The 22,977-nt window shown below is 34.7% G+C and overlaps 1 protein-coding gene across 1 annotated transcript in view; it reads left to right on the top strand.

Moving 5' to 3' along the window:
* The window catches only part of LOC105989795 (uncharacterized protein KIAA0825-like), a 185,734-nt gene that overhangs the window by 108,795 nt on the left and 53,962 nt on the right, over positions 1-22,977 (top strand). Inside the window, exons 12-16 of the mRNA XM_013022014.1 lie at positions 3,433-3,657; positions 9,975-10,380; positions 14,430-14,589; positions 19,953-20,111; positions 21,985-22,079. Of these exons, the coding sequence (XP_012877468.1) occupies positions 3,433-3,657; positions 9,975-10,380; positions 14,430-14,589; positions 19,953-20,111; positions 21,985-22,079 (1,045 nt within the window). The remainder of the gene's footprint in view (positions 1-3,432; positions 3,658-9,974; positions 10,381-14,429; positions 14,590-19,952; positions 20,112-21,984; positions 22,080-22,977) is intronic.

The following is a 22,977-nucleotide window of genomic DNA, read 5'->3' as shown; positions in this document are numbered from 1 at the left end:
CCTTGCATGCCTGAGGCCCTGGGTTCAATTCCTCAGCACCACATAAGCAAAAAGAAAAAAGCCGGAAGTGGCGCTGTGGCTCAAGTGGTAGAGCTGAAGAGCTGAAGGACAGAGTTCAGGCCCCACAACTGAACCCAAAAAAATAATAATAATAATAAAGTTTCATTTTTTATGCCCTGCAAGATCTGTTATTATCAAATTTTCAAAGTATGTTGATGAAAGTAAAAGTTTATATTTTAAACAAATTAACTGATTTTGTTTTATCAATCTTCAAATTGCTGCTGCATAAACTCTGTGCTCAGTTTTGATTTAGACCATCATTCACCTTCTTTCTAGGGACTCCTGATTACTTGCTGTGAAAGAAAAAGTATAGTCACAGGTCTTACTGATTTTGTATGTACTTGGCTGTGAAGTATTTTCTTTTTAGTAATCTGAAAGACACAGTAAATGTAAACCAAGAACACCCATAAATAACTTCATGTTCTCTCTCTTTTATAGGTAATAACACTGATGTCCCTCTTAGATTAAGTAAAGTTTCTTAATGTTGATTTGAAATATTACCAAAGTAGATACTGGATGAGTAGAGTTTATAAATTACATGTTATAGCTTGAACTTTTTGTTTATTTGCCACTGTTTCAGTTAATATATAACAGAAAATCATCCAGTTAGGAGGATACCTTGTTTGCTTTTCTTCTTTATGTTGGTAATCTAGAATTAAGATTTGGGTTCACAACAGCTGGACTTTATATACTCTCTCTGCAAAATATCTTGGAAATCCATACCCACTGTAACTTTTAACTGATGAAGAAATTCATGGTAAAACTATGAAGCCAGATGGCCTGACCATGTGTCCATCCTATCTTTTACTTACTTTTCCCTGTTCCCTCTGTCTCTTTATTTTGCCTTTTTTCATTCTTTAACTGTATCTTATTTCTACCATAAGCATCACTTAAAATTCCATAGAGGATCTATTGTTCAAAAGATCTCAGGACCTCATAGCAAATGACTATTGGCTATTTCTAAACTGTAATATTTTATTTTCAAAACAATGCTTGCAGATCTTAATATGAATATCTTACATAGACTATGTACCAGTTATTGTTCCAAATATTTTACATCAGTCTACTCATTTAAGTTTTAAATAATTCTTAGAAAACTATTTTTCCTATCATTTCCAATACCTTGATTTTATTTGATAACTTTTTTAAACAAAAGGCAAACATAATTTTTAATAAAAGGAAATAGGTGTTTCTGGGTTCCTAGAATTTTCAGATTTAAATGTAACTAAGATATAATACATTTAATCCATAGCTATAAAAGCTCAACCAATTGAATACTAATTATTGATATAGGATAAAAGCTTCATTATACCATTTAATGAATAATGGCAGGAAACCATATAAAGATAAATTATATGAATGTTCAATAGAAGTATAGGATAAATGAAAGGAAGTAAATGAGAAAGAATGAAACAAAGAAGGAAGAAAAGAAGAAAGGAAGAAAGAGCAAAAGACAAAGGAAAGCCAGGCGCTGGTGGCTCAAGCCTGTAATCCTAGCTACTCAGGAGGCTGAGATCTGAGGATCGCAGTTCAAAGCCAGCCCAGGCAGAAAAGTCTGTGAGACTCTTATCTCCAATAAACCACTAGAAAACCGGAAGTGGCGCTGTGGCTCAAAAGGTAGAGCTCTCGCCTTGAGCTGAAGAGTGCAGGTACAGTGCCCAAGCCCAGAGTTCAAGCCCCACGAGCCACCAAAAAACAAAAACAAAAAAAAAACAACAAAGGAAAAAGACTACCCAATAATCACAATTAACCTTGACATTAGAAGGTAAACTATATATATCTCATATAAAAGTTAAAATAGTACATTGTACTCTTTCCTAACTTATTTTCTCATTTAACTACAAGATTTATAACTTACTGTACAAATGACTACTGTATGAGTTGTGTGTGTGTGTGTGTGTGTGTGTGTGTGTGTGTATGGCAGTTTGGGGCTTGAACTAAGGGCCTTGCACTTTGAAGGCAAGCATTCTACCACTTGAGTTACTCTACCAGCCTTCATGTGTGGGTTGTTCTTTTGCAATAAGGTTATTCTTTATGCCCTTGCTTACCTAGACTTTGATCTTCCTATTTACACTTTTCTACATAGCTGGGATGACAGGCACCTACTCCAGTGTACAGTGTATAAACAGTGTATAGTGTAAGACAGTGGCTGAGACTGAATCCCTATCTAGAATTTTCAGTCTTTGAGACTTTTCTCCTGCTGGACTTGAACCAAGATCCCCTGTTCACTACTTCTGATATAGTATTTTAGGCTTGAGACCCCATGCATAGCTTATGAGAACTAATTTTAGAAATCGTCAATTATTGTACATTCATAGAGTTTCTAATCTTCATGATTTACATATTATTAATTTCTTTGGGAATAGATTTAATCCTACAGAAAAGAATAAATGAGTCAATCCATTGGGTAAATAAAATGTTATTTTTTTTCTCTCATTAGGTGTTTTCTTTTTATGGTTCTAGCGATTAAATTCAGGGCCTTGTATTATACTTCCAGCATAACATTTCAAAATATTGCCAAAAACCTGAAATTTTTAGTATTCTGCAAATCTAAAGAAAGTCATACAAGGGCTGGGAAAGTGGCTCAGTGGTAGAGTGCTTGCCTTGCATGCATGAGGCCCTGGGTTCGATTCCTCAGCATCATCTAAGCAAAAACAAAAAGCCGGAAGTGGCGCTGTGGCTCAAGTGGTCGAATGCTAGCCTTGAGCTGAAGAGCTGAGGGACAGCACCCAGGCCCAGAGTTCAGGCCCCATGACTGGACCCAAAGGAAAAAAAAAAAGAAAGTCATACAATTCATATAAAACCGGACCCCCCAAAAAAGAAAGTCATACAATTTATATTCTACCGCCAGGGTCCAAAACTACTAGTAAATATTGTTATTTACTATTATTTGAATTGCCATTTCTTTACTACCAAGAAGTAGGAGCTTTACTAGATTATGAACTGAGTACCAATTATGTAATTTCTCAGTTTAAATCAGCTGTCCTTTCTTACAGCTTTAAGATTATTGTGTGGGCTGGGAAGGTGGCTCAGTGGTAGAGCGCTTGCCTTGCATGCCTGAGGCCCTGGGTTCAATTCCTCAGCACCACATAAGCAAAAAGAAAAAAAAGCCAGAAGTGGCACTGTGGCTCAAGTGGTAGAGCGCAAGCCTTGACCTAAAGAGCTGGGAGACAGCGCCCAGGCCCAGAGTTCAGGCCCAATGACTGGACTCCCCCCCCACCAAATGTTCATGATTAAAAGTAAAACTTAGTGATACTTAATAAACTCATTCGCACTGGAAAAAAAAAGATTATTGTGAATACCATTCCCAGGTAAAGAATGCACAGCTGATTGCTGAATTCTGCTAACCATAATGCCCGTCTCATTTTAAAGATTCAACAAACATGGAGTCTGAGCCAGAGGTCGTCCAATGCTTGAGACTGGTACTGACGGATGCTGTCAAGGACACTGTGCGTCTGATAATATCTGTGATGAACCCTGGGAGAAACTGTGAAACAAGCCTAAGCAAACCCAGAGTTCCCAGTTGCTTGCTTGAAAGCATTCCAAAGGAATGGAATTATATTCCAAAAGAAACAAAAAGGAAAGAACCAAACAAAGGTAAATTCATTTGTCTCTAAGGAAACAACCCCTAAGAAAAAAATTTTCTGGATTATTCAGGAATATTCTAGGATAATCAATTCAATAAAAATTATAAGATTGGTAATATTTATTCTATCAAATACATTTAGGACCCTTAATTTTTCTGTTTTACTGTGAGCCATATGAACAAGGAAACCAGAAAATAAAATGACTGAAATATTAATCTTTTAAAACTATCAGTTCAGAGTCCTCTGTGATATTTTTTTCCAATAGTATTCACATATTTGTTTCATGATTTTGACTAATTTCCTTTGACTGTAGAGAATAACATTTCTACCCTCAAAGTTGCTATTTGGCTTATTCTTTCCTGTAAGTTTTTCCCTTGCAATCACTAATTATTACTCTCTTTTAGCACACCTACTTGTGCAGCTTTCAGGTCCAAAATAGCACTCATTTTGGAACTACATGTATTTTTTTCTGACAGAACCTATGGTTCTAAATTTAATGCATTGATACTGTTCAGAACAGTGTCTCTCTACCAAGTGTATTTTAAAGCTATTAGCTGTTTACATTAGTCATTTATTCTACCGATAAAGACCTCCCTTTTTAAAAGATTTTCTCCTTCCCAGATGTTTCATTTTAATAGAATTTTAAGGAAATTTATTTGACTACATACTCTGTATTTGGAATAAAACTGTTTCTCTTTCACATTCCTCTTAACAAAGATGAATAAGGAAACTTTCAACAATAAAATACTCCAGCTGAACTCACAAAAGTCAATTGAAGGGACTAGCCTTTCTTTTCCATGGAGATCCTAAATAATGTGGCTTTTATCCAGCGACCTTATATTACAAACTCAAATCAATTATCTATCTGTGACCTTTCATAGTAATGCTTTAATTCTGTCCAAGCCTTATTAAACTGCCTTTGAAACTAGTAAAGCCATTTAATTGAAATTGTAAAATGTCACCTTCTCATTACTTAAGTTCTTTATGTAAGAGTTGTTGCTATCCCTCCTTCATTCTAGCTTTTGGATATTTCATTCATTTTGAGCATCTCAGGAGGAATGTTCTGTAGTGAGCACATCATGACACATGTGTAGCATTCTTTAGGTTGTGGCTTTCAATAAATTCTACTCGTGAAGAGTTTTGCTTTCTAAAGAGCAGTTTGGAATTTCTCCTTGCTCTTGCATACCGCCTCTGGTTTCAAAAATTACTTACCTTTTAGATACCAGTTCTTAAGGTTCTTTTTACTTAATAGTGTTTGCTATAAAATTCTCACTAGGTGTAGAAACCTATAAATATGTAGACAACCAAGATGGGTGTCAGGTCACATAAATGTATAAAAGAAAGTGATGGATGAAAATGACTTTATGAACCTATTTGTGTATCCTAAATAGGTACATTAATAAAGACTTCTATTGTTCTTCTTTTCCATCCTCTGAAATGCTAGATTTTTAGATTGCCACTTTTCACCTTGATTTTCACTCTTCACCTATGGTTTTGTTTCCTGCAGTTTCAGTTACCATCAGTTGTTTGTACTCTTTCAAGAGAAAGAATAAAAAAAATAGTCCTTATATATGATTTTATTATAGTAGATTATTATAATACTTATGATTAGTTTATCGCTATGTTTAATTTATAAGTTAAATTCATTTTGTAGGTATCTATATATAAGAAAAAATATAGAGAATCCAGTACTATCTGTGGTTTCCTGCATCTACTATGGGCCTTGAACTCACCCTTAAGATAAAGGAGAAACTGTTGTACAAGCCAGATAATATTTATATTGTGGCCAGTAAAGCATTTATTCATTCAATAGATATTTGCTAATGAGTAACTGTTACATCCAGGCACTGTATTTAAGGTTAGACATAAACTAAATAAGCATACAGTGTCTTCACTTGGTGGTTGAAAACTATTTCTAAGTGGGTGGATATATATCAAGGCAAGTGCAGTTCTCTGGTATGTGGTAAGAAAGGAAGAAGTTACATTTTATTATATCTCACATGGAGATTATCACTGGAGCCTCCCTAAGTAGGTAAGTAAGCTCGTTTTTTCATTGGGGATAGCCTGAGGGGAGGCTCAAGGTGCAGGAGAACCACAATGTTAGGCAAGAGGCAACTTTCTTTAGCTTTCTGAATTTAGCCATGCATTGAAGCTGTCTTTTGTATTGTGTTGTAGAATCCAGTTTCAACAAAACAATCCTCCCAAAACATACTAGTAATAAATTAACAAACCATAATACTAGCAATTCAGTGAAGAGTATATAATGAGAATGAAAATATTCACACTTATTTCTGTTGCTAGTTTGTACTTTTCCTCAGCCATAAGGTACAACAGTGATGATTTGATCAGATTTAGGCGGGAAAAGTATAAGAAAACTATTTGAAATATTGTTCTCCATACAATGTAGTTTCTGAGCATTATGCTTTGAGATACTAGCTAACAATAGTTTGAAGTTGTCCTGATTAGGAAAACATTTCACAAGTAGGTATCTCAAACATATAATCCTGTATAATTTTTTCTCACAAGTTATATGTAATCATGTTCTTTGTAAAAGATGCCTAAACAGTGATACATTGTAAAGTCTCCCTTTTTAAAACAAAACTAACTTATTGAAAGACAAATAACCAGAACCTAGGGAAACATTTGTCCTTGACATATTGAAAGTGGCAAAACATAGGAAACACTATGGTGACAAACTAAAATGAATTTATTTAGTTGTCAGCAAATACTACTCTATGAAAAACATTGAAGATTAAAAGAAATAAATATTACAATAAATTATACAGGGTAGGAGGTTTGCCATACAGTTGGGTAGAAATTCAGGTGTTATCATATGTTTCATACATAGGTTAGCCATTACTGTGCTCCATTACATTTCAAAGAGCAAATGCATAAGGAACTAGTTTTGTTTTGTTACTTTAACAGCAATTAAATGAAAGATATGCTTGAGATGGTATTCTCTCAATAGAAAATTATGCTTTAATGAAAAGAATGCTTTATACGAAAACTGTTTGGAAGAATTACATTAACAGAAACAATGAATCCTGGAGAGGGCAGAGAGATAGCAGCACAAAGAAAATACACCTGTGAAAAATTGTGAAAAAGAGTAGGAACCAAAATACACAAAGTACTATAGGAAGTCATTAACAGAGCTTATTTTATAAAAGCTAATATAACCTGAAAAAACTACTATCCAGACTTTGGTAAAGATTTCTCTAAGGTTTAAAAACAGTCTAAGTGCCTGGGTGATGGTGGCTCATGACTGTAATCCTAGCTTCTCAGGAGGCTGAAATCTGAGGATTGCAGTTCAAAGCCAGCTCAGACAAGAAAGTCCATGAAACTCTTACCTCCAATAAACTACTCTGAAAAAAGCCAAAAGTGGCACTGTGGCTCAAGTGGTAGAGCACTAGCCTTGAGCAAAAAGGGAGCTCAGGGAGAGTGCCCAGGCCCTGAGTTCAAGCTCCAGGATTGGCATACACACATACCCAAATAGTCCAAGTGAAATTTCAGCGATCCTTAAATATTTTCCTTAAAAATATAAAAATCAGTTTGTAAGAACAACTGTTATCATGGATGAATAGTAGATTTGTCTCGATAAGATTGAATATATATATACATGCTACAGTTGTATAAGCACAATTAATAATACACTTGTTCTGTGTATAATAGTACTGTGTTCTGTGTTTGTGTGGTAACTTTCTCCCCTGTGAGAGCTGTTACAATATGGTATTGAAACACCTGTATATGATAAAGTATAAAGACTAGATTTTAATCAACATAAAGCATAATACAGAAGCAGTACTGTGGCTCAAGTGGTAGAATGGTCTCCTTGAGCCGAAGAGCACAGGGACAGTGCCCAGGCCCAGAGTTCAAGCCCATGTCCAACATTAAAAAAGAAAAAGAAGAATTGATAAGCATATTAAGTCACATTACCATCATTTAACATATTCTTGATATTTTCTTATGTTAACAAATAAAAAATTTAGAATTAATTTTAAAACTATTTTTATTTATTGTAAATTTTCTTTTTCCATGTTCTATAATCCATAGATGTTATGAAACTAATATACATGAAGAAATGATAAAACTTGAGTAATTGGAATCCTTGGAGTTTATATATAAAATATCAGTAGCAGGCCAATTATAAAGAGTATTGGTATCTTTACCTGCTATCTCTTTAGGTTGTGGTATGTTTGCTTAGTATCTATGCTTAGGCCCTCTTTAGGACACAGGGAAGATAAACTACAATATTTTAAATAAAATACCTGACAATAAAGGAGAGCATATGAATCATAAACATATAAAGAACAAGACATTTAAAATAATTTTCAAATGCAAAGAAGTCAGAAGAGAGTTTTAAAGTTGTTTTTTCAACTTTTTAAACTTCATCTATAGCTGTTCACTTGAATAAAAAGAAAATTGTTTGTTTTTAAACTAAGTGCTATATTAAATGATCTTACATTTATGAGAAAACGACTATATCAGGTTCTGTGTAATATTGAAAAAGATATAGCCTTATACTCTTGAAACCTTACAAAGACATAAATAATAAGATTGTGATATTTAATCCTTTTTTTTTTTTTTGGTCGTGGAGCTTGAACTCTGGGCCTGGGCACTGTCCCTCAACTCTTCAGCTCAAGGCGAGCACTCTACCACGAGCCACAGCACCACTTCCGGTTTTCTGGTGGTTTATTGGAGAGCCACAGCACCACTTTCGGTTTTCTGGTGGTTTATTGGAGATAATAGTCTCACAGCCTTTCCTGCCTGGGCTGGCTTTGAACTGCTATCCTCAGATCTCAGCCTCCCGAGTAGCTAGGATTACAGGAGTGAGCCACCGGCGCCCAGCTTGATGTTTAACCTTGATTGGCAACTAGATTGGTTATAGAAGTATCTAGAAGATTAGCGAAACACACTTATAGGTATGTTTGTTAGCAAATTTCCAAAGAAGATTACTTGAGGGGAAGATCCACCTGAAATGTGGGCAGCACCATCCCATAGAATAGAGGCCCAAACTGAATAAAAGGAGCAGAGGAAGTTAGCTAGTGCTAACTCTCCAGGCTTCCTGGCTGCATGATGTGAGCTTCTGTGCTCTAGTGTCCTCTCACTGCTGTGAGATCTGAAACCATAGCCAAAACAAAGTCTTCTTTCCTTAAAGTTGTCTATGTCAGACATTCAATCATAGCCATGGAAAGTCTAACACAATGATATATATAACAAAGACACACAAAAGATTACCTTGCATGGTGCATTATGATTCTGATTACCAACATGGTCATATAGATCATATTATTCAAACAAAGATAGTAAAATACATTTACAAGAGTTATCACAATTGAAGGGTATGTTACTGATGTTTAGTGGGTAGAAATCAGGGATACTGCTAATCATCCTTCAGTGTGCAGGACAGCTCCTCAAAACCAAGAACTACCCAGTCCAAATGAAAAACCCTAATATAAAGAAGGAAGATTGATACATCCTTTAGAGAAACAGACCAAGCAGAGAAAAACTACAGAATCATCTAGCAAAGGGCCAAGGACTGCTAAACATGCATGTACATTTAAGAGGTATTAGGAAAATGTGGAACTAGTCTCAGACACAAAGACAAGTAATAGAGTTGAACAGAAACCAGATTATTGACTTATTTATTCAACAGATGTTCATTGAACAACTCCTCCATATGAGGTACTTAATGATGGTATTCCAGTACTGCTCTCCTAGAGTTGGTATTATAGTGGAGGTTGACAGATAATGAGCAAAGAATTTTAATTAGGTGATGGCGAGGAAACCAAACAAGTTATATGATAGAAAAGGACTGAGGGCTGGGATGGGAAGAGCATGATGGGGAAGCAAAGTTCTCTGGGGAGATGTTTAGGTTATAAATGAAAAGAAGTTCATCCAGACCTGAGAAGAGCTGGAGTGATTGTGTCACAGATTCCAGAGAAAGAGGAGAAAGGTATAAAGGGGGCTCAGTGCTATTGAAAGTTATAAAGAGAGAGAGAGAGATTGAGCGGGATGCCTTTGCATTAGTTAGTGAGGCATCTAGGTCCTTCAAAGCTGCAGTCTGAGATAAAACTACAAATTATAATTCTGAATTTTCTAATTGCCATTTGTGGAGAGGAGGAAAAAAAATACTAATCTTGGAATCTGGGGGAATTTAGAAAATCCAGCAGGAAACCCCAGTTGTGTTCTGTCAGAATATGTCAAGAACTTTTTCTTCTCCACAATTTTCTCCACAAAAATTAGACATCCCTGTACAGCACAAAACTATGCAGTGATGGAGCTTAAATGCTAATATTAATCATACCTTTTCTGTCTTTTCTTCCACAGGCTTCACAAGGTTTGCTGCTCAGGCAATATCTATTGTAATCAGCAAGCTACCTACAGTGATTGCATGTTTGCCTCCCTCAATTAAATACTTCTTTTTTCTGTCTGAGAGAAAAATGTCAAAAAACTTTGTGGAATTGAAGAAAGTTGGCCTGCTTGTCTGGAACTTGGTTATAATTACATGTCGGATATTTGGGGATGGAAACACTGTGGAACTCTTAACAGGTGCCTCCCTTGACAGATGGAGTAAAGAGAAACTCAGTTTAATTTGTGCATGTTTGGAAAGCATCATTCAAGGGCACAGTAGCCCTAACCAAAACATTCAGAAGGTCACACAGAGCATTGAGCAACAAAATCCCAACTGGATAGAACGCCAACTGTTGAAAGCAAGGAAACTTAGCACTGAATGGTAAAGTCATATTTTTTCTACCACTGAATTTCATCAACTACTTTCACAGTAACAAAATCACCAATATACAACAGCACCAAACTATTGTCAGATGGGTGTCTGTGATCATTTGGCCTAAAATCATGGGAGCTTTGATGAATACAAAAAAAAAAAGATTAGTATCCCAACTAAACACTGGGGGTTTTAGACACTACTTGTTTTCTTAAAATTCAAACCCTCTTGATATAATGGAACACTATACTTTATTTATTCACCATATTAAGGTTTCTGATTAAAAGGGTGTTGTTAAACCCAAGGGAATTTAGTTTCACTCCTTTTCAGTGTGCAAACAAGTATCTAGTGGATAGCCTAGAGCATTTTGTAAATGGAGTGGGCATGGAGATTAAATTAAGAAGGAATTAATGGATATAAAAGGCTTTTTATTGCTTTCTGTGTACTCGATTGTCAAAAAGGTACACATTTTTCATCTGGTAATGTAAGAATCCCAGAGGGCAATTGGGGCATATCACACTGGAGCCATAAACACACCCAGCTGTTTCAGTATGAAAATGTCAGCCTTCTCATAGCTTTGTCATCAAGAGCTAAGTGATTTGTAGTACTGCAAAGATTTTTAAGGGTCCCTAGTGAATTTAAATATGTACATGGAGTTCTCCTGTCTTAAAGTTAGTTTTCAGATATAGAATTACATGATATTGATCAAGTAATTCCGGTTCAGGTGGTCTACTAACTCTGCCTATTTTATAAAAACCTTGCCCCAGTGCCCTCCACTCTTCTAAATTATATTCCTGTCACTAGCATATTCTAGTATAACTTTCTCTCTGCCTGAAACAACTAAAAGTCATTTGAAAGATGGTTATAATTATTTGTAGATGATAGGTTGTAGAGTTAGATGGACAAGTATAAATCGCTTGTAGATGGGCATCTTGTTCAAGTTAGTGACTTTCTCAAAACCTCAATTTCATTGTGATACCCGAATGATGAAATTTTTTGAGAAATTGAGTGGCATAAAGTTGTTTGCATCAGGCTTAGAACTAGTAAGCAACTGTTATATACTAATATTCTTGTTTATGTTAGTATGGAAGACTATAGTAATCTATATAATGAAAGTAGGCCATCATAATTGTCATGTGGACTTCTAGAAATTTACTTCTGAGAGGTCCCTTGGGTAGGAAGACTAACAGCAACAGTCAGGGAAATGCTTAGTAGCATTGACAGTGACCTTCTTATTCTTTATATTTGCATTCAATACTAATATATAGGCTTTAATCAATGACTAAAAGATTAAGGTCGGATGTCATCATATGTGGCAGTGGTTATTAAAAGAGAGGAAGAAATAAATGGAAAAATAGTTGTCTGATTAGTTATAAAGTTGATTATATCTACTACTGACTTAGGAATATATATATATATATATCAAATAAAATTTATTTAAGGCAATAGCTAAATAATATGGTTAGACCTATATACAGTAATCAGTAGGCTAGTTACTTTTCCTAAATAGGTGTTTTTAATTTAACACATCAACCCATATATTATCTCTTATAGTATTGTCAACATAATGTTTAACTGGTTAGTTAACATTCAAAAGTGGTACTTAGCTATCACTTACAATTTGTACCAAAATGTGGAATTGTTGATTTTTTTTAAATGTGCTATAGCATTCCAAGATTCTGAATAAGTATCACAATACTATGTCTTTTGCAATTTCATAACTTATAGTAATACACAAAGTTGCAAACAAATTTATTTATATGTGTGTGAAAATTTCAACTTGATTTTAACTTACGTTAGGTAACATTCTCATAGGCTTTGGGTACTATAGGAATGTTTATTCTTGCCCTTGATTTCAAATTAATTATCTGATATAGATATAAACTTCTACAGCTAAGTCTTTCTCATAAATTGATAATAATTTTGTTCATAGTTCTACACTATGAGGAAAAATGTATTTCAAATTATGATGTGTATATTAGATAGAAGGTTGCCTTGGCTTTATCCTAGTTTTTTTTTTTTTTTAAATAACACCAGCACAGAAATTAAATTGTTTCTTCTGGTAAGATAAATGAAGCCTTAATTCCTCATGAAGATTATCTTGGAACCAATATCATTTAGCTAGATTTATTTTACTAGAATTCTGATTTAGCTTTGATTTTATGGAAATGGTGAAAATAACTAGTTAAAAAGGTGGCAGCTATAAGCCTTGCCTGTCTTGCATACTGCCTGAAATCATTACTATTCATTAAAATAACCTTCACTTTGTACTAACTCTCAAGCTGTAAACAGTCAACTTAGATTTTTGAGAACACACAGCCCCAAAAGTAAAGAAATGTCTGTCTTTGCAAAGTAATTTGTCGAGTTGAAGATTATTGTTTTTCATCATGGTGACCCTGACTTGGCTGGCTGGGTGCATATACAGATTAAGATTAATGCAGTTATTCCTTGGCTAAGGTCTGCGTCTTTCAGGGCACATTCTCCCTAATGACATGATTGATAGGCAGTCCCAAATCCAGAGAGGAACTCATTAATCATAGCATTGACTGAATCCAATCATTTGCTTCACCTGCACAGTGATGGGCAGGAAAGGATACAATTCAGGAACGGGCATGAAGGTACTCCTTTGTCAGAGGGCCCCAACTTTTTCAATGTCAGCCTCTACAAAACCTTAACAAGAAATTTTGCTTGCATCTTGTATGTAGCTTACAGAAGATATGCAAAAATTCCCATTATTGTAACACATGTCTTTTGTTTAAAAAAATAGTTTGCTCTAAGTAACTCAGAATTGGCTTTTTTTTCTTTTAGCAAGGCTTATATGATCTTAAAGTTACCTTTTTTTTTTTCGAAAAGGATTTCTGAAGCTACATGTGGAAGCAATATCATAGTTAATGTCCAGCAGCTGGGTATCATTTGGTTCAGTCTTCAGGTCAGCAACACTGACTCTTAGCAGAACTAATTTTATAATCATGGCAAAATCTCAGTAATGAACTGCAGTATACAGCTGATTACACCATGAAAAATTTCATTTAGTCTGGGAAATAGTGAAAAACTAGGAATATTCCTAAAATACTTACATTGAGAACCCTTATATGATCTTAATAGCAATTACATGAAGGAAATTAGTGTGGCATACTTTTATGATGTTTGATACATTGTTTTACACAGATATAGACTGAGATGTTTAAAATGTATATGTCATCCATTATTAACATGGGAACAATGTTCAAAACAAGAATAAGTAAGTAGATGATCATTCAAGAAGAAATGTTTCAGAGGTGGAATTGTTGCTCAGGAGTAGAGCACTTGTGTAAAATGGACAAGGTCCTGGGTTTGATTCCAGTACTGCAACAAACAACTCAATGTTTCAGAACTGTATTTTCAATGGTTTGGTAGGGTAAAAATAGACCCTTGTACTGAAAGAATGACCTGACTTTTCTTAAGTGTCTGTTATAGGAAAGAAGCAGGAGAGAGAGAGCATATAGTTTTAAAAAGCAACAAGTGTCAAAGGCCAATTAAAAATATCCAATGATAAGCACAATGCTTAGAAAGACCCAATTTATATTTAGCTTACCAGGCTCTCCCTCTGACACTTTAATTAGTTTTTAATGTGTTCTATGACAGGTGTAAAGAGAAATCTACAGAAGACAGAAAACCAAAGCTATTTCTGGCATCAAAGATACTTTTTAATTCTCCTAGAAAAAATACCAATTATTTCTTACCTATTCTTAAAAAGAGAAAGAAATGTTTTGTTTTTATCCCATGATTATAGCAATTTCAACAATTGTAGTGATGTGGAAGTGTTTTGTAGAAAGGAGTGTAAATGTAATAAAGAAATGGTTTGAAAGAAATGATTCAATTTTAATAAAATGCTTTCAGAAGCTTCATTCTTCCACCATTTGTATAGCAGCAGTGATTTGGGAAGACTTACCTACTTGAGTGAAATTTTCATGGGTACTCTGAGTAGAAATTTACATCTCTCTCCACACTCAAATTCTGATTATTTTCCAGCTCCAGTTCTTTTATCACAGATACATATTTGCTTCCTTTGTATTTAGTGCACTTATGACAATGGAGAAAAGCACAGTTTTAGAAGAAGGAGATACTCCTCTTGAACTGACTGAGCAGAAAATAAACACGATGGTCCTGGATCTCTGCCACAAACCAGGTGGCAGCGAATACCTGAGGCAAATTTATCACATCATGCGGCTCAATGAGGTAGGGAAACGGCCTTTTTACCGAGCAATTAGGTGTGTACTGGCCTGAGGCAGCGTCTGCTGGCAGCTAAGGGTTAGTCAAGGAGGTGATAATACTTCTTAAAGTCAATACCAAACTCAATATTGCATTATTAATAGAATCTATTCAGCCCCGGCTGTTCTGCATTTGTATAGAAATAGCACCACGGAAACAGTGTAAGTTTTATTTATATGATTTAAACAATAACACGGCTCATAAATTCAGTTCAGTTCTGCATTGTAGAGACTAAAGGTGTAGTTTGGGAATTGTGTGTTTGTGGCTGTTAAGTTGATACTAAAATCTAGCATTATGGAAATGAAACATTTTTTGAGGGGAGACAGTTATTTTCCTGAAAGTATCATGCATATGTTGGTAAAATTAGCAGTTTTTAAAAAATGTAATGGAAAAAGAAAACCTTCAGAAAAATATTCAACCATATTTGGGGCCAATCAGATGAGCCCAACAAAATTCATTTTAATACACTGGTTGGGAAAAAATGTTATACTTGTCCATATCTTTGCACTGTTAAATCTCTGACCCCACATATTTTGGACTATTCAAAAAAATGTAAATAGAGGCTTTGGAAGCTATTCAGTTGAACCAATGTAAGTTTGCTAACTCAGTTTTTATTTTGATTTGTGTCTGAATTAGAATGTGGCATCTTCAATTATGTTCGTATTCATAAATGCATGAAAATATTTTTTGAAAAGTAAAGATTGTGTAATATGAATAAGGTTAACATATAGAATTTTATTTTTATAATACATAGGCCTTAAAAACCATAAGAGCTGGGAAGGTGGCTCAGTGGTAGAGTGCTTGCCTTGCATGCATGGAGTCCCTGGGTTCGATTCCTCAGTGCCACATAAGCAGAAAAAGCCAGAAGTGGTGCTGTGGCTCAAGTGGTAGAGCACTAGCCTTGAGCTGAAGAACTGAGGGAGAGCACCCAGGCCCAGAGTTCAGGCCCCACAACTGGCAAAAAACAGAAACAAAAACATATGTAACTAAGGAATTAAGTTCTATAACATTTTACAAATCAGTCGTCTAAAAGTTCTTTCACCCAGTCTCTGTCTGAGAATTACTTTGTCATTCTTATTTCCTGCATTTCATAGAGTTAATCAACCAGTCAATAAACAGGTGGCATGACAATACATTCAATGTTGTCCCAATACAGGAAATTTGGTGCTGTCAGAAATGACCCTGTTCCTAAGACACCAAAAATCAGTAGAAATTGCAGCAAAGTAATACAGCCTACTTCCTCTCGTTAATGACTTGCCATAGCCTGCTTTGTGTTTGTATTTGGGGAACTCTGGAACTCCTGGCCTTGGCTAAATGAAATATTGTTTCAAAGCCAGGCTCCTCAGTAGTAGGTCTACTTGGTCTCCCAAAGTGGCCAAAGTAATTGCAGTTACTACTGAGAAAAAAAGGTTGCAGAATGATTGCACTGGTAACCTTTGTAAAGGATACTAATCACTGGTATAGATTGCAAAATGGATAGAAAGCTCAGAAATGACCAGTAAACAAAAGCACCTGATACATTCTTCCTGCATTAATCTTGTGTAGCTTTGAACAAGTGTGCTATAAGGTCTTCATTCGGGTACCAGTAAATTTTGACCAAAGAAACTCAAAATTCTGATTTTTCTTTTGTTACATGTGAATAACTTTGCCACCATGGCACTATCTAGCTTAAGGTTGTTGAGCTAAGTACTTACAGTTGTACTATACTGGGTGAGGCGTGTGCATTAAAGTAAAAGGTATAATGTTAGCTAAATCCAAAGGCATAGTGGGTAGGAGATATGTACCTTCTGGATGTTACAAAAGCATAGGCCCAAAACTCAAATAACAGAAGTTGACGAACTGACTTGCATAGTATTTGTTATTGCTTTCAATATTGGGCTCATAGTGCTGTAGGTGAAATTGAATTAGTGGTGCTTTACATACACCACTAGATGTTACTAGAAAATGTAGATGTAGAAAAGCCTTTGTGGATATATACCTACAGAGAAGATATTCAGGGAAATTAAGTTAGAGATTTGTTTTTTAAGTGAAAGTAACATGTCTGAGCAAGAACTTAAAATTGTAGCTGAGGTTCTGGGCATGAGCACTGACAAGAGAGGTAATGGCTGTAGGTTTGATGGTCTTCAGTAAATGTGGTAGTTGAGTTCATCTGAAAGGAAAAACACTTAAGTGATACTTAAGTGGTGAGAAGAAGAGAGAATGTGAAAGGTAGAGAAAGAAGCTTTGACGTATATATTTTGTTAATTTATTATTGATGCTGAATAAATATATAATTGGTAATTTGATTATAGCTAAAGTGAATATTTTAAATACTGCTACAAGAAATGATTGGTTCTTTTACCATAAAAATGTACATGTCTGTGTACTCTTCAAGTTTCAGCTTTAGTTTTCTACTCTGGAAGAATATGTAGTTTGGAAATGTCAACTGAAACTTAATTTTCTAGGTTTCTTTTAAAAAAAAATGTTGTTGTTGTTGGTCATGGGGCTTGAACTCTGGGCCTGGGCGCTGTCCCTCAGCTCTTCAGCTCCAGGCTAGCGCACTACCACTTGAGCCACAGTTCCACTTCCGGTTTTCTGGTGTTTTATTGGAGATAACTGTCTCATGGACTTTCCTGCCCAAGCTGGCTTTGAACTGTGATCCTCATATCTCAGCCTCCTGAGTAGCTAGGATTACAGGCGTGAGCCACTGGCACCAGACTAAAATATTTTTTAAAATATATTTTTAATATCTTGAAGTAGTTATAGATAGGACATTGACAGGATAATTATTACCTAGTGACAAATTGTTGAATATTTAAAATTATCTAATATAAAAATGGAGAGATGGTTTATGACTATTGTTTATAATATGAGCTTAAAACTTCTCTGTGCTAATGAGGTCCATCCATATAAGAATTGTTTCATGGAACTCAGAAATCAGTTGCTCTTTTAATTACCTCAAAATAATATTTTCCATTTTATAAAATATAAATATATGGGTTTTTTTTGTTTTGTTTTGTTTTTGGCCGGCCGTGGGGCTTGAAATCTGGGCCTGGTCACTGTCCCTCAGCTCTTCAGCTCAAGGCGAGCGCTCTACCACTTGAGCTACAGCGCCACTTCCGGTTTTCTGGTGGTTATTGGAGATAGGAGTCTCAGGGTCTCTCCTGCCCGGGCTGGCTTTGAACGGCGATCCTCAGATCTCAGCCTCCTGAGTAGCTAGGATTACAGGCGTGAGCCACCAGCGCCCGGCTAAATATATGTTTTAAATGATGGGAACCTCAATTTTCTCACTAAATTAGAATAGGGCTTGGAGGTCAGATCCCTTTTCCACACTGATTTTCAGTACTGTACTGAGACTCTGGGATAATGTTTTAAGGCAATAAACACATATAAAGAAGGAAAAAAAAACTTTGATGTAACTGTGCAGAGATTCTCAAGAAAACAATGGAAATATGAAGTAGTTTTGATTAAATCTGATGAAAGCAATGTCAGAGTAAAGTAATCCCGTTTTTGTTTTGTTTTATTTGAAAGTATCTCCACATAGCCCATGAGTGCATTAAAATCATACATAATCTTGCCTCAGATTCTCAAGAAACTGGTTTTTATTTTTAAAAAAAAAAACTGGTTTTAAGAAGAAATACTGATGATCATCAATGTAGCAGAGATTATCAAAGGAATGCCATTTTGTTCACAACTTGCAGTAGAGAACTCTATATTTTTGAATAATGGAAACAAAATCAAAATACATAGTTAATGTAAGAGGAATTTCAGTGAAGAAAACATTAGCCAAAAACAAAGCACTCTTTTCCAAAGAAGAGAGTATTTTAAAATATTACTTCATAAATCATGACAAACAAAGCTTTTGGTTAGATCTGGTTACCTAAATTTAGGTATAAAATCTTTTTGGATGGCTTCATCATATCAGATAGTATTTAGGAGATGCCTATGTGTATTCTACATTACAGAATTTATCTTTCTTTTTTTTCTTTTTCCTATTTGCAAGGTGATATACAGAGGGGTTACAGTTACATAAGTAAGGTAATAAGTACATTTCTTGTCAAACCTGTTACCCCTTCTCCTACAGAATTTATCTTTCTAAAGAGATATTCTCCACAATGAATAAGTTTAAGATATAGCTAACATTGCTACGTTTACCAATGGTTTCACTAGACTTTTAGGGATATTAACTTCTGAAATTTGCCTTCCACAAATGATACCGTGAACATTTCTAAAACTATAGAGGAACAAGAGGAAACACACACACACACACACACACACACACACAGTGAACTGAGACTAGACATGTGACTCTAGCCTCAGTAATTATCCCTCACAGGTCTCTGGCCTCAGGCTTGACTTTTGCTCTTTCAGAGCCAAGGATTGAGTGTGATACTGAGCTAGATTTTCTCAGTTTTTCATATTCTTCCTCATCTCTTGGGAATTCCTGTTACCAGAAAGAGTCTGATTTGGTAGGGAATACAATTTTGTTTTCTAACAAGCTCCCAAGTGAGGCTGACTCTGCTGATCTATGTACCAGATTCTCCGTAGTAAGAGTTTACAGATGATCCCTGAAGGTCTTTTAGCTCCAACATTCTGAACCTTATTCTAAAGGAAAAAAATCCATTGTTACATATAATCTTTATTTTTATTCATTAAATAAGCATTTGTTAGTTGATGGTAGACTTCTTAGTCATTTTAATTTGTTGTCTTACAAAAATAGTCCTACAAACTACATTCACATTATTCACCATATGTATTTAGAGGAGGGAAATTAGGTATAATGCAGTAGGTTTACCTAGAACTGCGCTGGAACTTGGAATATTTGAGTGATGTATTTTGAGCTTTTATTGAACCTTGATAGCTTTCAGTCTAGAGCAAGGAAATGGTGGTTGCATTATAAATAATTCTGCATAGAATAACATTACTTGGAATAAAATATTAACATACATAGTGATGTGCTAAGCCTGGAGGAGGGAGCAAGTACACATGATCACACCATGAAAGGAGAAGCAATCCTTGTCAGGCTCTGGGATCAAGTTTTGGTAACCAGCATGGCAAAACTCATGAACCAATGATGAGACAATGCCTAGGGAGAAGATGCTGAAATATCCAGCATTCACTCAAGTATAAAAGAGTTTATTAATTTTTTTAAAATCTGTACCCTATATTAAGTAAATCTACTTTTGGTAAGTTTATTGCAATACTGATCGATACTCTACTATGTTTCTTCCTAGGCAAGTCAGACACTATAATCTCACAAACTGAGTGTCAAATGTGGGTTTGGATCAGTTAAAAAAAGAGTGTATTCTTTTTAACATCCTGACTTGTACTTTCTTTTTCCCCCCATGAAGGAATATTTAAAAGAACAGCTGTTTTCTATGAAGGGTTCAGAGGAAAAGCCATTGCCCATCCAGCCTTTAAAGATGCCCTTAAGGAGTGTGGAGGATGCGCCTTCTGCCTTTAACCCTTTCCATGTGAATAAGGTGTTCAGTGAACACATGGTAGATCAAGTATGTGTCTACTAAGTGGAAAATTTAATTTAAATGTATGTTTTTTTTCTGCATGGGCAAAACAATGCTTTGTCTGTGAATATTTGCTCATAAGTTGTATTTGTTAGGAAGCATTAGGTCATGTGCTTATTTATATGGCCAGCCCAGATTAACTTATGAAAGTTATTTTGCTTTTTTTCCTCCTTTAAAATGACTTACTATTTCAGAGTATCATAGTATATAATGCACTTAAAAACTAGTAATTTTTTCTTTTTTATAAAAGTAATTGTACAAATGGGTTTAGGGTGATATTTCCATACATGTACATAACAAACCCTTTGGTGAAATTCACTTGCTCTATATTTTACCTTCTATTTGTGAAACTGATTTATAGGTCTAGAAAACTTAACTTCTGACTTGGTCAGTTGGCCATGGGCAAGGGAATATTTGCTAGGCTGTAGCTAGAGAAAGCCTGAAGAAGCGGACATTTTATGTAATGTCCTTCTCTATTTGGTATCCTAAATTTCCCACTGCCAATATACACAGTCACTACAGACATTGAATCTCCAAAAAATGTATCAGATAAATGTACATATTCCTTACATTTAAAGTGAATATTCTTATCATCATAGAGCCAAGATATTTAGAATACACTAACTTTGATGAACACAGTGAGTCTTTAAATGACAAATTATGAAATTGTTTCAGCTATATGTTTCAGTAGTTTCAATAAAAAGATCAGTCCTCCACCAAAGTGTTTGAAATATGAAGTTGCTTTAGCTTTATTTATCTCTGGCTGGCTTTTTCCCAGAAACTTCTTGACAGAGAATTTGAACTAACAGGGGAAAAGAGAAGGATTGCTTGACCTAGAGCTCTGAAGAAAATGAGAATTAAAACAATGGCCTAATTCAGCATGCAGATAATATTTTTACCATGCCTGTTACAGCTCGTGCCTGCATTCATCAATACTGTGGTAGAATAAGACCTTCAAAGGCTGACAACCTGGGGCAGAATTCTCCTGCTCTATGACAGCATTGTAGTGCTCAATTAATCAGCAGGTGACAAGGGATAGCTCTTGTTGGATTTTAAGCATCAGACTGGACTCTTATTATCCAAACTATTTAGTTTTAAGGAACAGAAACATCAATAATACTTTAAAACAAAATATGTTATACACTTAGAGTTGATTGCCTGCCTTCCTACATTGTACATTACTTTTCTCCAAACCATAAATAATTATTGTAGCTGTTAAATTATCCTTACTTCATTTAAATAAATGGCATGTTTTGTTGAGTTCTGAATTACGAGATTATTTTTCACAGTAATTTTTCTCTTTACTTCTCTGTGAAATTATCTATTAATGAGAAAAAATCATTTATGTTATTTATACTTGATGGTATTTATAATGTTCCTTTTAAAGCATTTTCTTAACCAAAAGGTAATATTGATATTGCACTCTCACTAGGCTGTTTCTTGTATTTTCAATCTTAGCACTTCTTAGCTTTTTAAATAGAAAATTTAGGTGTTAACAAAGAATCTACAAAGTGATATGATACATGAAAAACTTGCCAATTATTTTTCTTTGTTTCTCAAAAAACCACTCTCCCAAAGAAACTTGTTGAGTAAATGCCATTAACACTCAGAAGAATAATGACTCAAGAAACTGATTTATATTTTTATAAATAATGACTACATCCCAAATGGATTTATAAATTAATTGCTGTCTTATTGGAATAAAAACCTTTTTCTATAGACATGATTGATGTTATCTGTCTAAGTCCTTGTTCTAGACCCCCCTCCTTCTTAGTTAGTCTATCACAGCTGGAGCTTTAATTTACTGATCATATTAACTCTGATTAATAACTAACAATAGTGTCTTCTCATTTATCAACAGTCAGCCATCACAAAATGGAGCTGGAATTGGTCAAACTTACTGCCAAATTATCTGGGACTGGATAAGATGACCTTCAGTGTACTGCTCAAAAACAGGTAATAAGATTGTTGATATAGTGGTGGTAATGTGTGGTGTGGATATATGTATGTTTGTGTGTATGTGTGTGTGTGTGTGTGTGTGTGTGTGTGTGTGTGTGTATTTGAGTGTATGTCATATTTTTTGGAAAGTGAAACATTTTATAAGTAAGGGAATCTCTTTTGTTTTCTTCCTCTTTAGTCTCTCACCTTTAAAAGAAAGTATGACAAAAAGCATATAAGTATAACTTCTAAATTCTGTTATACATAACGAGCATGTGCAAATTTTGGTTCCAGAATGAAGTTAAGTTCAGTATTAATTTGAAGCAGCTTTGATTTTGTGAATTTAATAGTTCACTATTATTAACATTAAAAGTTATTGATTTGCACATCTTTATCATACTTTGTCTTTGCCTCTAACAACTTAATGAGTACTCACAAGATGCCAGACAAAATCAACTCACCTCATCAGGGAAACATATAAGGAAAACTGCCATGAATGATTTTTTTACCTTTTAGTCAGTTATTTTAGCATTTTGCTATAGCTTCAGTTGCATATTATTTTATACACATACAAACCTAACTAGTGTCATTTCATAAACTAGTAATATGAATATAGATCTAGATCTTATACTTATAATATATATAAACTTCTTTATATTTTGCATCAATTGTTTAAAATACCTTAAAAGTTTTTAGTGAAAACTCTAAGACATAAACTTTCAAAACTGAATTTTACATTTTCAATCATTACATTTTCAAATCACACACACACACACACACACATTTGTATAAAGCTGGTTTTATTTTCACACATCATCTCTTTACTTGTAGCTGAAAATTATTTTCTGTTCAGTCTTTGTAATGTATTTCCATATCTTTTTGCAAAAATGGTGACTACCATTTTTCCTGAAAGAGA

The sequence above is a fragment of the Dipodomys ordii genome, unplaced genomic scaffold (assembly GCF_000151885.1).
Source record: "Dipodomys ordii isolate 6190 unplaced genomic scaffold, Dord_2.0 Scaffold59, whole genome shotgun sequence".
Lineage (NCBI taxonomy): Eukaryota > Metazoa > Chordata > Mammalia > Rodentia > Heteromyidae > Dipodomys > Dipodomys ordii.
The sequence above is the reverse complement of the archived record's forward strand: the minus strand, read 5'-3'. Positions and strand labels throughout refer to the sequence as shown.